This window comes from Danio rerio, chromosome 23 (genome assembly GCF_049306965.1).
Source record: "Danio rerio strain Tuebingen ecotype United States chromosome 23, GRCz12tu, whole genome shotgun sequence".
Lineage (NCBI taxonomy): Eukaryota > Metazoa > Chordata > Actinopteri > Cypriniformes > Danionidae > Danio > Danio rerio.
Window position 1 is genome coordinate 16,559,064 of NC_133198.1, and position 21,667 is coordinate 16,580,730.

The following is a 21,667-nucleotide window of genomic DNA, read 5'->3' on the forward strand; positions in this document are numbered from 1 at the left end:
ATCTCACTATAGTTGTTAAACATGATATTTAATTCATCTTGTTATCTACATCTTACAACATATTCCCTAACTTTGGTCTTTTGAATCTATTTTTTTCAGGTAACATGTTTTGGAAGTTTATTTTTCATATCAAACTTGCAAAGTCTGAACTTACAAGGAGAGGATGCAAGACTGAACTTTGTGTAGGCTACTTAATATTAAGGAAAGAGCCCCAATCAGATAGGCAAATGACTGCAGCCCCGCATCTATATTCAGATGTCTCAGTTTTCCCCATCTACGCTAACACGGAGCAGCAGTGTCTTAAAACCAAAACGGCTGCTTCAGCATTTTTCAACATGCTCCGTTTTTGGTGCTCGAAAACTCCATAGTAGTGTGGACGGATGACATAACTAGCAAAACTTATGGGTTTTAAAACTAAAACGTATTAGTGTAAACAGGGCCTCAGACTTTTCAAACAACTTTTTACTCTCAAACAATATGGGAGAACAAAAATAACTTTGTTTGAAGTATACCAGGGCTTTTATAAAGTCAAAATAGAAATCACCAGCAACACCACCCAAAGCACATAGCAGAAATAAAAGTGATAGAGGAAATGTGCACTGACGGTGTGAAGCAGAGACGGTGCGGCGTCTGCGGGGGGTCTCCTGACTGGGGCTCTGCTTGTCTGAAGAGCGCGTCTGGACGCAGCGTGGGGGGCTCGGGTCGCTCTGTGCGTGATAGTACTTCATGTGGTAGTGCAGGAGGGACGCCTTGCGGAAAGACTTAAGGCATCCGGCCATCTTGCATTTGAAGGGGTTGTGGTCCAGCTCAATGGACAGGATAGGGGGAGGCTGGTTTTTGATGACCCTGTAAACTGAGGGAGGAAAAGTTAAACAGGTTAAGTGTCAGAGAGATGAAAGAGTGCGTTTTCTACAGCCAACGCTATTTATTGGCGAATCTGAGATTTGATGCACTTACGTGGTTCTCTGCTGTACTTGTTTGTGGTTGGGAGGTGGACTTGACGTTTGAGTGCTGCAGCTGTGAATGCAATCAGTCCATTAGCACAACAAATACACTGTTGATATGATTTGGACATATTCTGAGAACACTCATAAAAGCATTAATCATCAATTTTTTATATACTTTAGGATTTTAAATTTCCCTTTTTATTTTTAATTAGCAGGAGAGAAAAATAGATCAAGAGGGACTATAAAGATTTAAAATCTACATTCATATTTCTTATATATTTTTATTCTTTTTAACTTTCAATTTAAACAACATTGAAAAAAATAAGCTGAAGAACTGTTTTCAACATTGATAGTCAGAAATGTTTCTTGAATATTAAATTTGAATTACGTCTATATTAGTGGTGTAATGGATTACAAATCTCACAGTTTGAATCACACTACAGTTTTTGAGTCACAGATCGGACCATTTTTCGGATCAGCAAAAAAAGGAGATGACTATGTCATTTGCTTTCCATTTACACAAAACCATAACTGCAAAACCTTTGGATTTAACAAATAGAGCGTAGAGCCTATCATTTTAATAGAAATAAAAATCAAGAAAGAACCAGCTGAACAAAAGAAAAACATTCAATACGAAAAGCCTTTCTTTTGCTGATGATAAATGTAAAATTCTAACATCTTGAACAACATATCATAATTATTTTTAATTAAAGATTCAATAATTCACACATTAAACCGCATGTTTCATTGTAGGTGTAACATTTTAGATAACCTATTCAGTGACATAATTTTCATGGTTGTATACTGCCCCCCATTGGTTACACAATGTAATTGCTGCAACATTCACCAGCATCAAGTTCCATTAAATGGTGATTTTAATCTTTACCATAAACATCAGTGTTTATATCTGAACTATAAACTGTTCTCCCAGAACTTCTGTATTATTTATTTGTAACCAACTGAAATTCTGTAAAAACTGATTCTCTCTCAATCAAACGCAGTTTTTAATACAGCGTTTCAAGGATTAATAAATATATGCAAATCATTATCATTTATCATTCATGTTGCGTTGGTTTTAAATTGATATCATGATCTTTTAATGTTTAATTGTGCAGCTTTACACTGAATGCATTAATGGCAAAACAAACAGCGGCAGAAGACACTTTAACAACTTAAAAAAGCTTTTAGGTAGGTACCACCACAACTTTTTCCGTCATTATATTTTACAGGGAAGATAAAATTCTTTCGTGATTTGAATGATGTGGAAAGTTATCTCTCTGCAAGTGTTATAATTGTTAGATTAACCTACAAGTTTAAAAAAGTTCTTAATCCTCCGGCCATGTGCAGTCAGAACTGTGAGTTGTGAGCCGTTACACCCCTAGTGTATATCATCATGCGACCCTGAATACAGGAATAATGATGATGAAACTTACACTTTGCATAACAATAAAAAAATAACTACAATAAAAATCATTGTAAAATATTTACTAGTTTAAAACAATATAATTAGCAATAATATTTCACAATGGTACTGCTTGTACTATATTACTGATCAAACAAATAGAATACATTTTAAATGAATACAACATTAGTGTATTTTAGATGGAAATTGCTTTTACTTATTGGCATCTTAAACTTGATATGTAGATTTGTAATAAAATATATGTAAATTGAAAACAGAACGAGTTCTACCAAGTTCAGGGGTAGATCCTGCCTCTTCTGCAGGGGCTGGTTTTCCTGCAGGACTCGTCTTTTCATCCTTAATGTCCAAAGTGTCTGGGACAGAGTCAGATTTAACTGGTTTGATGGGAGTCTGAGTGTTTCTGTCTGTGAGGAGATCAGAGACACAATGTCCAGTCAGATGCTTTACTTTACAACTAGCATAAAGAACATCAGTTATTGAACAGTTATAATGAGAGAGAGTGAACCTGTGCTTGAATTGGCTCTGCTTCTTTTGGCCGGTGACGTCTGTCCTGTTGAAGCTCGTCTCTTCCTCAGTTCTGGACCATTGACCATTTCTGCTTCTTTTCCTGTGAGAGACACAATCAAAGAACTTGAATTACCGTTTATTTTCACTTAGTAAAAAAACTGATTTACTGTTGTTAAAATGTAAAAAAAGTATCACCACCAGTAATTATCTGCCAATATCTTCACTTTATTTTCATTTACTTTTTATTTTCCTATTTTTACTTTATGGACTTTATTAGCTGAAATACATTTTAGTAATCAAAAAGCTTGTCTAATTAATTAAAAGCATCAAATTAGTTATGTTAACATTGAAACAAGCTGTTATAATACGCTCTTATTATTACTTTCTTATTATTATTGATTTTGACAGAGATATTTAAGTAAAAAGGGACCTTAATGGATTGTTGTTAAGATTCTTGTGCTTCTTTCTGTTTGTAAATATCAGATTAGACCATTATTAGCATCTTGCTCAAAAATTACCAAAGAATGTTGATAATTCTCTCATTTAAAACTTGACTCTTTTTTTAGTTACAACCTGTTTTAACCGACAGAAAATGAAAAGTTGGTATTTTCCAGGCTAATACGGCTAGGAAACCTTCTCTCATTCTGGCATAACTATCTAGAAATGTTGCTGCCATACCATGACTGCAGCAAGAGCAACAATATTACAAAATCATATATATAAAATTATTATGATTATCAAAACTCTTTGGTCAATTTATTTGAGATGCTAATGGTCTAATCCGATTAAATGATTTATGCTAAGCTAAGCTAAAATGCTCAAGTTTTCCATTAAACTCAAAAGTGCCAACTCAGCTGTTAAACTCTAGGAGAGTTGCAAAATGAACCATTTCCAAAAAATAATATACAGTATGCATAATAATAATTTGGAGTGTTCATTTAAATACTAATGAATTACTGCTACATAAAACCAGGCATTTCAATTTTATTGTCCAACCCCTGTATGTATGAATGAATGTTTATATAATCATTTTGATTATCAAAAATCTGATTCAGGGATTTATGCTAAGTTAAGCTAAAAGTGCTCTCACCAGACCTAAAAATCGGCTGAATGGATTCAAAAATGGTAAAACTCAACTGTTAAGCTCTAGGGGAGTCGTAAATGAGCCGATTTCCCAAAAAAATGTATGTATAATAGAGCCGAGTGATAAATCTATTTTTTAATCCTTTAACTGGAGTGCTTAAAATTATTTTTTACTCTAACACGTGACAATCCACTCTGAGCTCCACCCCTCTCCAGACCTTGCTGAATTTGATCTTTAAATAACAAGGGTTTTGAAGAAAAGTTTTTTCTTTAGCATTTTTTATATCCTTTAATTATACAATGCCTAAAGCTAATTGTACAGGTTAAGAACCTTCAACTCCACATATTATTTGATTAAATCGTAAATTATTTTTTGGTGTAAAAAAATCTAGGATTTTTTGAAAAGGCCATATTGCCCAGCCCTAAAATAATAATGTGGAGTGTTTTTTTTTAAATACTAATGAATTATTGTGGTGTAAAACCAGGCATTTCAGGTTCATCGTTCAAAACTCTTTGGGCTCCATTTCTTAGTGAGATGCTAATGGTTTAATCCGGTTCAATGAGTTGTGGTAACCTAAGTTAAAAGTGCAGAACTGAAGATCGGCTGAATGGATTCTAAAATGATGAAACTTAACTGTTAAACTCTAGGGGAGTTGTAAAATGAACCTATTTCCAAAATGATAATAATAATAATAATAATAATGTGGAGTGTTCTTATTAATATCTTATTGATCATTACAAAACCTCTCATTTAGCTTTTATTTGTGTGGACCGTCTCATCCACTAATATTGTCTCCCTCTCTACTTGCTACTTATGAACTGCTATCTGTTGGCGCGTGAGAGAGGTTGAAACTGTTGGGTCTGAATCATAATCAAATCAAAAATTCAGATCTAACACCAGCATGTTCCTCCAAACCAAACTCACCATCTGCCGTCCTGCTCCGTGTCCTCTTGGGCAAACTAGGACTTTCGTCCGATGCTTCGCCCTTGTGCTCATCGTTCTTGTCAATGCCATTATGAAGTACTTTAGCCTCCTCCTGTCCTCCATCCATCTCTTCTTCTTCCTCCTCCTCTATTTTAATCTCTACATTTCCATTCTCCAGGTTTTCGGTCTTGTCTTCACTGGGCTGGTTCTGGTCTTCACTGGGCTGGTGCTCAGCAGAACTCACCTCTGAATCGTTTACCATCTTCGTTTCTGTGCTTTCTTTCTCTCCGCCGTTCTGGAGGTCTGTGGACTCATCCATCACTGTGGTGTCTTCGTCCGCCTCTGATTCGCTCTCTCCATCGTGGTCTGATACGCTGTGTCTCGAGCTGTTGTGCCGGCTGTTTCCATTCTCCTTGGGTTTCAATTCTTTTTCGTTCTGATCGGCACGCTTTCGAGCTTGCTGATTGCTCCTTCCATCAGAGCTCTGTAGATCAAAACACACTAATTAACGTTGTTTAAATGAATGGCCTGGTTATTACAGATAAGGGAATTACTTTTTACCTGTTTACGGAACGGCTTGACTTTAATTCCCTTCACTGTCTTGATGATCCCATCAAAAAATTTCACTGTGTAGAAATCTAGAACATCATAAAAAAAATAAAAAATAAAAAAACGCAGCTCAAAACTACTGGAAAGTTGGGTGCATAAAATATAATTTTATGAAAATGATCGGAATTATCACCATTAACGTTAAATTAGCTGAATTCAATTTTAATATTAAAAAATGTTAATAAGTCATGTGAATTTTGGCATCAATACATTCTAACGAAGAGCAGAAATATGAATTTATTTTGTTGCTTTGCAAAAGATTATGTTTAACAGTGTTAAATATATCTAACAAATTTTAGTATACATTGAAATATTTCATATTATTTATATGTAATATAATGTATATTAATACAATTATTATATGTAATTAACAAAGTTTACTATAACATAAATTAAAATACCAGCAAAATAAAAATGAAATAATAAACTGACATGCTATAAACAAAGTCATAACATGTACAAGTTTAATAGTATAATCATTTTATATAAAATAAAACAAGCATAACATACACTACCTGACAAAAGTCTTGTTGCCTATTCAAGTTTTAGGAACAGCAAATATTAACTTGACTTCTAGCTTTCAAAAAAAAAGGGTTCTAGATTACGATTATTTTAGCAAAATAAAATATGATCATGCTTTGATTTTTAATTATTTAATGAGGACAGTAAGGTCTGACTTTGCTTAGACAAAAGTCTTGACACTTAACAGAAATAGTGCACAGTATAGAATATAAAGTCACGGTACAGTGGAAAAATAATTAATAATGTGTATGACTCCCATGAGCTTGGAGGACTGCATCCATACATCTCTGCAATGACTCATATAACTTAATTCATTCATGAGGAATGGCAAAGAAAGTGTTCTTGCAGGACTCCCAGAGTTTATCAAGACTCTTTGGATTCATCTTTAATGTGTCATCCATCTTACCCCAGACATGCTCAATAATGTTAATGTCTGGTGACTGGGCTGGCCAATCCTGGTGCATCCTCCAACAATCCTTCTTTACATTCAGGAACTTTGTTGTGGAAGCTGAAGTATGAGAAGGAGCTCTATCCTGCTGAAGAATTTGCCCTTTCCTGTGGTTTTTGTAATATAATGGGCAGCACAAATGTTTTAAAACCTTAGGCTGTTGCATACACTGTGCAGATCTCTCGCATGTAACCCCAAACCGTGATTTTTCCTTCACCAAACTTGACTGATATTTGTGAGAATCTTGGGTTCATGTGGGTTCTAATAAGTATTCTGTGATTTGTACCTTCTGCCGATAAATGTACCTTCTGCCGCTTTTCCAAATGATCAACTAGACGTAAAGTTATTATGTGTGGTTCTTACAACCGGGATTCTCAACAAGACATTTGTCAGGTAGTGTATCAGTCATAACTTAAGAATTAAGATTTTTTCCTAAATTATACTAAATGTGTCTTCTTGTGTTCAACATGACTGCATGCATTTGATATAATACAGTAAAACCAGTAGTATTGTGAAATATTACCATTTCAGATAACTTCTCAAAAATTGTTTTAAAGCATAATTAATTATGCACAGCAACATTTTCAACATCATTAATCCAGTTCTCAGTTTGATCTTTCTAATAAAACAATTCTAAAATGGTTATTTTGCTGCTCTCAAACAGCTCTTTAATATCTTTGTGAAATATGGGATGCATTTTTAGGCCAACTTTAATTTTTTTTTAAATAAATGTCTTACAGTTGAAGTCACAATTATTAGCCCCCCTGTTAAAATGTTTTTTCTTTTATAGTTTTCTCCAATTTTCCCCAAGGGAGATACGACTTTATTCAACACATTTCTAAGCATAATAGTTTTAATAACTCATTTCTAATACTAAAAGATTTTGACTTTTATCTTTTCTAAGATCACAGTACTAAATATTTTTTCAAGACACTAGTATTCAGCTTAAAGTGCAATTTAAAGGCTTAACTAAGTTAATTAGGGTAATTAGGCAAATCACTGTATAATTGTAGTTTATTGCTTAAGGAGGCTAATAATATTGAGCTTAAAACAATTTTTAAACTGCTTTTGTTCTATCTAAAATAAAGCAATTAAACTCTTCTCCAGAAGAAAAAATATCCGAAATTCTGGGAACTTTCCCATAAACCCTTAAATATCACTTAAGAAATATTTGAAAAATAATAAATATTGCATAGGAGAGCAAAATATTTTGCCCTCGACTCTATATGTTTTGTTTTAATGAATAAAATAAAATAAATAACATACAATATCTATTTTCTGTAAAAACAAACAAATCCAGCACCTGGACCCTGTAGAACCAGATGTGGTACTGTGAAGGTCATGAATACGCACCATCTTTGTCTCGAGACAGGATCTTAGCAGGGTAGTAGCGACAGTCAGACCAGCTGGCTAGCACTTTCTGGTTGACCTGAAAACCCTGGGAAAAGAAACCGATCTAAATGTAATTTTGCAGCATTTATGAGTAAGAGTGTGACTTCGGCCATGCGGACTCTGAATGAGTCAGCACGGTCTGACTGGAAGTACTCACTGAAGCGCACTGTCGTTCATTCAGCCCCTGTTTCCTCAGCTGGATTCGCTCCACGGGTCTGAGGTACGGACTGCTCCAGTCGAACCACTCGTCATAGCGGTGACTCCACTGTCTGTAGTGGATCAGAACTTTCTCATCTTCATAGTCGATCTTTTCTATGTTGGCTGCGTACCTGTCAATACAAAACACCAGTGAGCCACTTCAGATCGGAAAAGATCTGCCATATACCTTTGCTTTTAAAGAGACCATATGATGCTTTGATATGAAATGTATGTATTTGATCTGCAGTAACAAAGCTTAGTCGTTCACAAAGAGAATTACTCTACACATTCATCGTGTAGAGTAATGAAGGGGCGTTTGCATAAAGGGGTAGGGGTGTCTCAATTCCCTTTAGCTTGAAGGCATAGGGCTTAAGGGAATGGCTAGATAGCCCATTGAAATGAAGATGTTTCAGGACCACACTTACAACTAAGGGGTAAGAAAATTTCTCAGAATACACCATGTACAACGGCAGCATGGCTTCACACGGAAGTAAGAAAGAGATGCACTAATTAGTATTTTTTGTCATTACGTTTTTTACAACAGACAGGCATATGTTTTAATACATTTATAACCGCATTTGTGTTTTACCGTCATGCTTTAAAAAAAAAAAAAAAAAGGGTTCAAAAATAGAATTGGTATTAGCCTTAAAGTTACCTCTATCTGACAGATCGCTGATGATGCTTTTAAACGCTGCGTGTCAGTAATGTCATCATCACACAAGCAGCCAATAGTGTACAGCTCTTTCTGACTGCTCCACCTTCAACATTTCAGTGGCTGTGGTTTGTGGGCTGGACAGAGTTGTTGTTATATTGTGTAGTGTGCAAGTCCCTCTTGTGGATCATTTGTGTACTGTGTATACCACAGCGGTTTAACGACACAAAAACAAGTCATGTAGTCTAAATGGCACTGAGACTTGCCGTTGTTTAAAGCCATGTAGAGTGGCTAGGCTTGACTTGACAATGTGCACACTCTGAACCACTCATTTACTGAATGAACAGCACAACGATCTAGATTATAACAAAAATGTACAGGTTTTTATCCTTTTGACTACATGTAGTTAGTCTTCTAGTCTTCAATAATGCACTGTTCATTCATTAAATGAGCGGACTAGAGCACACAAAATAATTTTCAGTCATGTTACTAGCGCAGAGAACCTGTCAGGTTTTTTTTTTGTGTCAAGCTATAGGCTACAAACATTTTTCAACCTTATTTTCATTGACTAAAATACTGATGTAAGTATGAATGAGTATGGAGAACTTTTTTTTTTTTTGAACGGATATGTAACTGGGTCATTACAGAACTACAGACCATCTTCAGAACAAAGAACACCATTAACGATACTCACACTGATTTGTCTCTGTATATTTCAGTTAATATACATTTTATTTACCTAAATCTCAATGAATGTCCATAAATCACAATGTATGTTCATTAGTGGACTGTGTTTATGTGCAGACAATCACATATATCAGGGCTTACATAGAGCCAAGAAACACCAGCGTAGAATCCAGAAGTGTGAGTATTTGTTTTGTCTCGTCTAAGAACAGAGAACATTCTGATAAAAGTCAGTTTCTACAAAACACAAGCTCAGAATATTTGTAGCAAGGAATTGCAAAGAAATGGGTCTCAATAGAACTGCAAGAATGATACATAGTTTGTCTCTGGTGTCATATAAAGCATTGTCTAATTTTACCATTGTATATAGTGCAGTGGATGAAGTTAAAGCCTTATAGGAAATAAACAAGGAATAAAACAGAAGATCAGGATGAGTGTTGCAGTGGTCAAAAATGCCCAAAGAACATGACAAAATGAATTGTTATGGTCACTGCTACCTACAGACCAGTGCAACTGTAATTTTTACATTTTGCGCCACGTTGTTTAAATAGCAAATTTGCACTACTTTGTGAACATATGGGTGTGCTAGTCTGAAAAAGAGGTGTTTTCAGGCGCTTTTTGGCATGTTGTAGAGCTGCACATTAAACGAAAAAAGATATCTCGATTCGACCCCCTTGACCAGTGGTCACCAAACTTGTTCCTGGAGGGCCGGTGTCCTACAGATTTTAGCTAAAACCCTAATGAAACACACCTGAACAAGCTAATCAAGGCCTTACTAGGTATACTTGAAACATCCAGGCAGGTGTGTTAAGGCAAGTTGGAGCTAAACCCTGTAGGGACATAGGCCCTCCAGGACCGAGATTGGTGACCCCTGCCCTAGACGATCTAAATCCAGTGATTCTGCCAATCATATTTTAAGTTAAGAAGAGAAGCAAAGGTGGCTGCACGAGTCTTTTCATTGTTTCAGACACGTTGCTCTGCGACACAGAAACCTTCAAATGATGTTAAAAGAGTCACAAACTGTATTTATAAGGTATAATTCACCTATATATGACATTTTTGTCTTCTTATAATGCTGTTTTTGTGGCCGGGAAATCACATGTGACGTGAGTTGTTAAATGTGCGGGCGCGTGCCCGACTTAATGATAGACACATGCGCGTCTACTTTAGTGAACAGAACCTGCATATGCTGTGAGTAACAGGTAATAAAGTTGTTAATAATATTAATTTTGTGGCACTGAGTGATCGTTTGAGAGCCCCGCGTGAAGTATGAACAGCACTTAGCAGAGAAGAGGAAATCGAAAGCGTGCACATCATTCAAAAAATCCGATCACATTTTAGAGTTATGAATGTGACAAGCACTTGATTGGTTTTTCTTTCATAGCGAACACATTTTTGCATGAAAATAAATGTTTACAGTGTCAGTATAACCACTCAAGCCTATATAATGTTGATTTTACCAGTGAATAAAATGGTCTAATAATGTTGTCAATGACAGATTACAAGCATATATCTCAAACATAATTCATTCAGTATTATAAGTAGAAAAGAATTATTTATAGAAACCAGTAGACCTACACATAATATTAATATTGTTGTTTTACCATATGTTTGAGAAAAAACAATAATCTCATACTTAGCTTTTTACATTTCATTTACATCTACATAATCGTGATCTTTATTTTAAGCAAAAAATATATATATATATTTGCGATTCTCATTTTAGCCAGAATCGTGCAGCTCTAGCATGTTGCTATTTTACAACTGAAATAGACCACGCACTGACCAACTAAAAGCTAGTTTAAAGTCAGGCACAAAATGCGTTAGTTACGCGCCTATGCAGGTCTAAATGATCACACATTGTTTGAAACACACAGAATGTTTTCAACATAAATATAAAAACCACCCTTTTAATGCCTCATCTCATGCTGCTTTTTTCAGTTTATTCATGATACTTTGCATTATTATAATGTTATTATTATTAGTATTATTTATTATTATATGCATTTTTATATTTGTTTTAATAAAAAAGTTTAGATTTGTCCACCTGTCGGATTTTAAAGAAGTATCCATCACCGTATGGGGCACAAGAACAGAACGTGTGTTTGGATATAACTTAGTTGTTTTAGCACACTTTGTTATTATTGTTAATTTATTAGTTTGCTGAATATTAGAACTGAATTTAGAAATAGAGATTTTAGAAATTTTGAAACAAATCTTTGTGCTTAACAAACAAAAATAAATATGCAGGTTAATGGATATCTTCAGTGGATTGCGCACAACACCGTTTCCTTACTCCATGAAAGTAAAGGAGTAAAGTAAAAAGTAAAAGTCAAGTAAAGAGAAAGTAAAGAGGCCAAATGAAGGAGGCTCATTCTTTATCCTTACGCAGATGGTCTGTTTAACTGTTTTCTCACCAGTAGGGCTGTAACGATACACCAAACCCACGATTCGGTTCGTATCACGATTTTTGACCCACGATTCGGTTTGTATCACGATTTATTTTAATTTTTTTTCGTGTGGGGTGGGAAAAAAAGATTTTTAAAACTATTTTTTATTAAATAACATTGGAAAAATCTTTACAAACTAAACATCAAAGAACAATATTAACTATGCAAATTATTAACAATAAAAAATAGCCATATATAAAATAAATAAATAGCCAAAGCTATATCACTTCTGTTTTCTTTGTAACAAAATACTGTTGAAAAACCAAACAGAACTAAACTGCATTGTTTAGATGGTTCAAGCATGTTGAAAATTATTTTTCAATCAAGTTCTCTTACATAGAAAAAGTAAATTAAATGGCTACTAGGGATGCTCATTTCCTTAATTTTGCTAACCGACAACCGCCGCTCATTAATCGGTTATTAACGGTGAACTGGTCAGATTACTATTAATTTTATATTAAACAAATTGACGTGTCTATTTTGTGTCTGACACATTAAATATTGCATTTTAAAATACTGATTTATTTTTATATATTAATAGCGGAACAGAACAACAGAGCATCTTCACGCACCTGCAGTGTTTAGCACAGAAAAGCAGAATAATCTAAATAAAATGAATAAAATAAATAGGACTGCCCTAAATTATTTTCACTTAAATAATTAATTTATATTACAAAACGAAAATACTGACTGATTCTTTTTAATAACCGGCATGGGTTTTTTTTTCCAATCATATGTTTTTTTCTTCCGTCAAATAAAAATAGCTGACTTCCTTAAATTGCTCGCTTCACGGAAAATATGCATTTATTTAATGCCCCGCTGTTATTATTATAATCACAAAACCTTTTACATTTTTAACAGAAATCATTATCTTAAAGAATATGTCCTGATATAGCCTATGGTTTCCTCTCTCTCCCTCGCGGTTCAAGTGCGCGCTGCGTGATGAAAAGACGGCAACAACGCGCTCATATGTAGACTTAATGTAAACAGTTTTGTTGTTTAAATATGATATTGCATTAATCTGCGTACATGCTTTAAGCTGTAAAATAAAAAGTAAAGCCTATTTGTTGCGTTTATTACGCAGATCCAGGTCAACATAAGCGCTGGTTTAGCATCAACAGGTCTGTATCAAACAGCAATATTCTTCTTCCATTTTGCTTCTTTGGCAAATGTGTCTGTAGGCACGGGTTATACGTTATCGTCCCGCAAATTAAGTATGCCTTGCAGTTAAACAAGTGGCCGAAAACGAGGCGCAATTCACTGCCTTTATGTTGACAAGGAAAAAATAAGAGGCGCGGTCCTCTTATAAACGACTGAATCAGCTGGGTATCAATTGCGCAAAAGTGTTGCTGTCTGTGTTGTTACAATAGTAATATTTAATACTATTGTGATATTCAAGATTTATATATTCATACAGCTCTGGATAACTTAAAACAGCGATTAGACCTTCAGAGCCGTGTTAATGCGTCCTGAAGTAAAGCGAAATGGCTATAAACTCCAGCAAGATTGTGAAGTGATTATATGCAGAGTCATATACCTTTATCTCTAAATAAAGTATAACTATAGAAACTGTGAAACTGTGTTCATCTTAACTGAAAGCTTCGTCGCACCTGTCAGTCAGCACTCTCAAAGGTTCAAACAGAAATCGCACAGCACGGTTACAGAAAAGTTTGCGCTGTTACCTGACATCTGGTGAATGCCCATCCCTCTCTGCTCAGCCACATTAACAGTGTGAGCAAATCATCGTATATGCGCTGAAAATCCGGCCGCTTTGACAGCATTGGCAATGTTTCTGGCGTTGTCTGTTGTCAAGCGGGGTTAAGTTAGTTTTGTTTTTGATATCCCTGACACATTCAGACGGTCCCTTACTAAGAGCTCCATGCGAGCTCTCGCGGCTAAATATTGCGAGGGCTTAAACGGAGCAGTGCTTGTAATGTCGAACGAAAAAAAGTATTAATTAGCTCAACTTTTGCAGGCACGCGTGACGTTATTGGAAAGGTAGTCACGGAGTGTGTCGCGATTCTCCCTTATCACACCGCGACACAGGATCGTAGATCTGAGTGTCGCGATTTCGATTTTATATCGTGTATCGTTACAGCCCTACTCACCACTGAAGTGTTCAGTTTTTCCAAAGTCTGCCATGTTAATAGCAAATGCGCAAATGACTCCTAAAGGGAATGGAAAATGAGACTGATGGGTTTAATGCACGTTATGCTCAAAACACACCCATAACTCATTAAGAGAATAAGCATAAGCCTGTTAGACCATGCGCCCGGCCGTAGACTGTATTTTTTTTTTTTAAATCGCAAAAGTGGATTCAGACACACCCTTTTGCGCCATGCGCTTTAAGCCTGATTTATACTTCTGCATCAAGCGCACGTGTATGCTATGGCGCAGCCTACGTGTGGGTGCATAGCCCTCCTAGTGGGCGACACTGACGCGCACCTTTAAAAAAAAATGTAACCACAAGTTGCAACGAAGCATATCGCAAGCTCTGAGATTGGTCAGCTTGGTAGCACTGATGAGGGTTTACAAGTGTGGAGTCCCTGGATGGAGACTGTTGTTTTGTGTTCCAACTTATGAAAAAAGTTGTTGCACGCCCACCGATTCCAGCCACTTAAAAAACAAAACACTAGCGAAGAAACAACACAAAGGAACATAAACACCAACTGCCAGCCAGCGTTTCTTAAGTGTTATAGCAGAGCAACAGAAACAGCACATAGAAGTATAAATGCACGGCTACGCGCATTGCATGCGCAGTGGGTCTCGCCGATCACTTGATGCAGAAGTATAAACCAGGCTTTACACTTTGTGCTTAGATCGTAGAAATAGAGCTCTTAGAGTTCAGTCTGAAAATACTGTTTGATGGCGATTAACTTTTATTGCGTCACACGTTTATTGTGAATCTGGCACTACACATGCACCTGAGAATCACAATTCTGATGTGCATTTAAAGATGTCATTAAACTTTTAGGGGTTCAGTGCTGCATTTTCCAAAATTGTTGTAAGCCAAATACAGGTGAGCTATTACAAGAACCTAGCTCCATGATTCAGTGTTTTCTGAATGTTTCTGCCTAATATGACGAGGAAGTAAACAGATTATGTTTGGTTTTATTTGTTAAGACAATTAAAACACAGTACTTGAATAGTATGCCATTGCCATAATGCCAACTGCCAAGGCAGAAACCTGAACAATCAAGAAAAATAATGAAGAACAATGCTGTCTTTAGACACAATGTAAAATCATATGCTCTCTTTAATAAACTAGTACAGCACAAATCTTGTACAATGTGCTGCACTATATATCGTTTCAGCATGGATATAGCAATGTAAACATCACCAGTCAGGATTGAATTTGATCAGGTACAACAGTTCGCTGTTGCAAAGTTTATCCATAGTGAAATGAAAATTTACCATTTGCATGTTGACCGGTGATAATTAAGCATTACACAAGAATTTAAGCATATAAAATTATATTTGTACCTTTAGATTACAAAGCTTATTTGTTTACTTAGACTATACAGTGATATTTTACAGTTGATTATTCAAGTTCAGTGTCTGAATACTCCACAACATCTCCACTGCTTATTATGTGTTATGCAGAATCAACCCAATGCCGATCATCAACCAATCCTTATCAACCTAAGATTATGCTTTCAAAAAAAGCTATTCATTTAGAGAATTTGTGAAAATATCATAATATTATTATTTTTCAATGTCATGCAGCCCTATAGCTGAATTTTAGATTTGTCCAGGAATACATTGAGCAATTTTACAGTTTTTTTTTTGTTTTTTTTGTAGGACCAGCATGAGTGAAGCATGTGAATTTCAATCAGTCGGAGTGAGTGAGTTAATGAATGGAGGAAGGAGGCAGAAGAGAGACACTGACCAGTTCTTCAGGGTGTCTCTGGCCTCCAGCTGCGCTCCCACCTCAAACACGATCCCACGCCTGTTAGGAGGACTCTTTGTCATGCTGGACACACACAATCAGCAACCTGTAACAGAAGAAAAACACATCATGAGGTCGTAGGTCAAAAACGTTATGGTCAACCTAACACATAGGCTCATAAATAATTAGTCATCATAATAAAGTCTACAAGGTTTTTCATTTAGGACTGCACAAAATATCACTTCAACATCGATTCGACATCATAATAGGAGCATCCTTAATAGTCACATTGCAGGATGTCAAGTCGGGATTATATTCAACCAGCACCACAGACCACGTGTGATTTAAAGAGTCATTGCAAAGTTTAACCATAGAGTGAAAGTTTATCATTGACATATTTTTAGGGCTTGTGACTGTTTACGCATTTATATATTTATGCGCGTATATATTTATGGATTTATACATACAATGAAAACTACAGTGTTATTTTGCATTTGATTGCTCGATTTTGATACCTGAATACTTTTAGACTGCCTAGGAAATCATAAAGAACTGTTTATTTGTTTGTTATTTTTATTTGATATTTTATGCAGATGCACTTCTCTACTACTAAACCATGCCAATTAGGTTTTTATTTTATTCTTTTAAAGCTATGGTTGACTACAAAAAATGTGAATCAACCTTTTTTGCATATATTTCTGATATCATTGAATGCCTTAATTAGAAAAAAAAATAGTTTATAAATATTAGTCTTCTAGCTAGATTTCTTTCTCTTCCCTACCTTGCTCGATATTAAATTAAAGAGTTAAGCTTGACGAAAGCATATGGTGAACCCTAACAAAAAAAAAGGCAGCAGTATGGAAGCTTGTCAGATTTCAGAACTGTTCATTGCCAGGGGTCTCCAAACTCAGTCCTGGAGGGCCAGTGTCCTGGAGAGTTTAGCTCCAACCCTAATCGAACACACCTGAACCAGCTAATCAAGCTCTTAGTGGATATACTAGAAACTTCCTGCACGTGTTTTGAAGCAAGTTGGAGCTAAATTTAGCAGGACACCGGCCCTCCAGGACTGAGTTTAGACATGCCTGAGTGGTCAAAAATAGATTATGAACAAAAATACAATTTAAAAATATATATATTTAATTAACTTTAAAAACATGAATTTAGCCTGCTGTATATGCTATTTCAACAAAATTGATTTACTATTTTGAATTTTAAGAAGAATTTATGATTCTACAGAGGGCTGGGACAAAAAACAATAATATATCAAATCGCAATAAAATTTATGTCAATAACAATGATAAGCTCTAGACTTTTTAACTCTTATTGATGCAACAGCCAATCACAAAATAGAAATCTAGACGTGTGATGATATTAGAGATGTACCAAATTTTCAGCCACTGAAAAATCATTAGCTGAAAATATGTTACGCCATTTAATGTACCCTAAAATTGTTGTGGCTTCAGTTGTTGTTAGGGTACTCTTTTAAATCTGGAAGCATTAACAACTCCTAACAAAATGTTTATCATTCAATATGGAAAATAATAATTAAAAATGCATTTTTGACATATCACCCAGCCCTAACTCTACATTATATTTACCATATCAAATTAGCAATAACCTTGAAAATCTAATTCCCTGCTTTTTAACACTTGGCAGATCAATAATCTTACTGCAGATTACTGTTGAAGTGGGACAAAATGTAAATAATACAAATAAATACTTTGTTTGATTACTAAATTACATTTTATATAAATAATTTAACAATATATGCACATGCACATTTTTATTACATATTAAAACAAATATATTTATTTTAATAATTTATGATACATTTTATACTTTTATTATTTTGAACATTTTCTATAACATGCTACTTTTAAAATGTAGGATGTGAATCTAATCTCTAGTTTCTTATATATATATATATATATATATATATATATATATATATATATATATATATATATATATATATATATATATATATATATATATATATCCACTGAGCTCATCTTGTAAACTGTAAACAGTGCATTTACATTCTTAGATATTCTTAGTCAGTGTATAACGTTACTATAATGGCATTTTAAAATTTTAAACTGCATTTTGATAACTATAATACTAAAGTGCTAATATTAACCACACTGTTTAAATGAATAGCAAAAAATAACAATGTATTAAAAGTTAATTACATTGTTCAAAACATTACTTTTAGGACACTAAAAGTTTATACCAAAAACATTATATTAGTATTATTATTAATTTAATTTGCAGTAGTAGGCCTAGTATATAATATACTATAGTGTATATATATATATATATATATATATATATATATATACTATAGTGTATATATATATATATATATATATATATATATATATATATATAGTATTTATCTGATTATCCACAACAGGAAATACTGTGTTTGCTTTTTAACTACCGGTAATAATAATATGTTATATATACTGACCATTAAATTTAACATCATTTTAGCACAGAAGCAAACATTTAACAGTAAGTAAACACCGTTCCCCAATCTCTAAAGTGTATTTTGCCTCTCAGTAGTTTATTTTTAGAATTACTGGACTGAAACGTAATATTATGGAAAGATATGAGGATAAGTTAACGATGACATAATTCTTATTATGTGTGTCCTTTAAGCACTTTTTCCAAGTCTGCTAAAAGAATTGGAGAAAACATTAAGATTTAAGTGGCCAGTTTGAAGAGGGAAAAGGGAAGTGAACATTGTAGCACTAAATACATTTATACATAATCATTGGAACGTTAATAATAAAGAAAAACTCATTACGAACAAACAAATCAAATGCTTGTCATCATCATCATCATCACATAAAAGCGCGTCCGCGTCTTTTAAGTTTCATAATCGCCTCGCGTGCTCATCTAGTGCTGCGCGCGCAACCGCCGGGCTCGTGTCCGTCCTCGTGGATCGACACGTTCCTACAGGACGCATACATTCTCGATACGTCATAATCGCGGGAAACCGGCACATTCGATTAAATCCACGCATTCACCGTCTCCTAATTTCTATCACTTAACGGGCACGCGCGTCGAGAATAGCTGGCACGCTGCGTGACGCAAATGGCGCGCAATACGTTTCCTCCTCGTTGTTTACATTGTCAGGCCAGCGGCTCATCTTCCCATGCCTGTCATAACAAGTCATAATCAGTGCATTGAACAGCCATGACTGAAAATAAACACCAATTTGATAATACATAAGGCAATATCAACGAAAATGAGTGAATTCAGGCGTTTGACTTTTCCTCCACTTCGCAAGCGAAGAAAACGTGGGTGCAACGTTGTCTGCGAACTTGACGTTGCGAACTGACAGAAGCAAACACAGATGCTATGCTAGACGATTTGAATGTAAAGACAATGAGTCGAGCTCTTGAATAAAGTATATTTAATTAGCTTGACATTTTAAATGCCTATTTTGACGTTACATTGTTCAGTTGCCGACAACGGTGCGCAACAACAGCAAAGCGTGTGATTGGTTCGGAGCCTTGTCTGACGCTGCTTGCAGCGCTCTGATAGGGCTTCGCGCCTGTCAATCAAAGCTGACACTCAGCGGCCTCCGCTCGGCCTACTCCTCGCTGCATGGGACTACCATAATGATGAGTCGAACAAAAGTCTTCCAACGGTCCAAGAAGCGCTAAATGTGCATTCATCACGACCTATCAAATAAGCATGACTGTAACTGCCGACAATTTTCATTAATTACCTATTTGACAAAATCACTTCCACGGCTCCCATTACCATCAAACGGGGAACACATGCACGGAGGCAAGTTTCGTTTTAACAGAGTAGCATCATCACATTAAAATGATCAAATTCACAATTCCTACAAACTAACCGCCGGAGACAGCTGCTTATTCGTTTGCAGTATATAAACACAGCCAGCATTACCTCTATTGCAGATGAATGTACTCCGAAACCGAAGAAAGCGAGTCCAAATGCGCCGAGAGTGCATTAAGTCGCATGCTTTGAGAGCGCCTTCATCCACGCAGTTTGTTTTCTCCGGCGCGAGCAGCGAGGCCGGTGTCCACGAGGTGGAGTCTGTCTGCGCAGGCGCGTCCTCTCTGTTTCTCGCACTTTCATAAGCTGTTTGAGTCATTGAGCCTGTTGGAGAGACGCTTTTCACTGTGAGTTTGAGTTATGTGGACTTTCTGAGGAATTCTCTGATTACTATTAGACAACGAGTTAAAGTATGCTATTATTTTTTTACTATAAAATACAAATTAGTAAATTATTACGTTATAGGCTATGTTTTCCCCTTTTGTATAGCGACTACTAAAATACATTCAGGAACAAACTTACTTCCCCCAAATATGATTTTGTTTTTAGTAACCTTACATAATTAGATGCTTTCTTGATCTTAAAGAGACAGTTCACCCAAAACTTAAAATTTCATTTATTTAATCATCATATGTTGACAAATGTTCATTTTGGGGTGAACCATCTATTTAATTTAAAACAAATGACATATTTGAGTGACACACAGCCACTGCTTAGGAAATCACAGCTGAAATTCGGAATTAAGCTTATAGTACTGAGATATTGTAACAGCTTTTTATGTGACACTCTTTTTCCATCAGTAAATTTGTTTATAACTCGTCCCACATTTGCTGAGGCAGACAATGCTCAATATATTATTCTTTAGTCCTTGTGCAGTGTTCAAAATTACCCTTTTGTTATGTTAGGGAGGAAAACATCTAGTAAATTAAACTGCTTTAAAAATGCATCAGATAAATATTTTGTTTAATTTTAATTTTTTTATTTTTTTTGCATAAATCTGTTAATCAACCTCAGTCCTGATAAAAACTATTAAATTGTTTAGAAAATTACAGGAATTATTTAACTATTTAATTGCCAAATTCATAAATGATGTCACTGATTTGGTGAAAAACAAACAAAATGATAAACTTTCAATGTAAAAAGTAATTCTGGACTGAATTTTAAAATCTTTTATCACAGTCTTGGACATGTAAATGATTACTATATATTTTTATAGTTTATGCAACTTATTATTTAGGCATACACTCTCAGAAATAAAGGTACGATAGCTGTCACTGGGGTGGGACCTTTTTAAAAGGTACACATTTGAATTTAAAGGGTCCATATTGATACCTCAAAAGTACCTAAGAAATTTAAGAGAAACACTTTTGTACTTTTTAGGTACTAATATGTACCCCTAAGGTATAAGTATCTTTTAGGTACACATTTGTACCTTTTGAAAAGGTACCACCCCAGTGACATTCTCCTTTATTTCGGAGAATGTATAGTAATGGTTACTATATATGTTAATACATGCTTTATGTAAAAAAAAAAAAAAAAAAAAAAAAAAAAAAAAAAAAAAAAAAACTTCTTGCAGTTTTGTGCAATAGTGAAGAATAGTGAAGACTATTTGCTTTATAAATCCATAATAACTGACAATTAAAGGCTCAATATTAAATGAACAATAATCTTTGCAAACTTATCTAAAATATATATAATTACTGTAAATTTAAACATTGCTGGTGTCAAAATACAACACAAAATTGGATAAAAACAACAATATAATAATATTAACAGTAATTTTATTTTAGATTTTTCATTTGATAAAGTTGAATTTGTGTATCTTAAAATGAATAGAAATAAATAAAGTTGTTTATGCTCTTTATTCCAATTTAACATATAACCCAGCCTTTAATTTATCAATTTTTTAGTTTATAAAGCATAAATAGTCCTCAATTTAGAGTAGGTCACAAAACTGGATGAAGTTGAATATGCATTTATTACGTACACACTAACTACGAGTATGCCTGAACAATAAGAATTATAAATGTTCATTTGAATAGTTTAATCATTTTCTTTTGCTTTCTGAATAAGCTTAAAAAACCAACTATTCTTAAATAACTGGTTTGTAAATAATGTGATG

The 21,667-nt window shown here is 34.7% G+C and overlaps 1 protein-coding gene across 3 annotated transcripts in view; it reads right to left on the reverse strand.

Moving 5' to 3' along the window:
- Positions 1–19,755, reverse strand: part of phf20b (PHD finger protein 20, b) — a 44,034-nt gene extending 24,279 nt beyond the window's left edge. The window contains exons 1-10 of one of the 3 annotated variants that reach the window (XM_005161993.5): positions 19,657–19,755; positions 15,730–15,835; positions 8,014–8,185; positions 7,818–7,902; positions 5,447–5,523; positions 4,886–5,369; positions 2,876–2,977; positions 2,640–2,774; positions 958–1,017; positions 605–853 (exon numbers count right to left, since the gene is read on the reverse strand). In XM_005161993.5, the coding sequence (XP_005162050.1) occupies positions 605–853; positions 958–1,017; positions 2,640–2,774; positions 2,876–2,977; positions 4,886–5,369; positions 5,447–5,523; positions 7,818–7,902; positions 8,014–8,185; positions 15,730–15,812 (1,447 nt within the window). In that variant the 5' untranslated portion in view covers positions 15,813–15,835; positions 19,657–19,755. Of the gene's footprint in view, positions 1–604; positions 854–957; positions 1,018–2,639; positions 2,775–2,875; positions 2,978–4,885; positions 5,370–5,446; positions 5,524–7,817; positions 7,903–8,013; positions 8,186–15,729; positions 16,507–18,784 lie in introns of all 3 variants that reach the window. The other 2 variants (XM_073938318.1, NM_001004114.1) reach the window with 2 other exon arrangements.
- Positions 19,756–21,667: the final 1,912 nt, after the last annotated feature.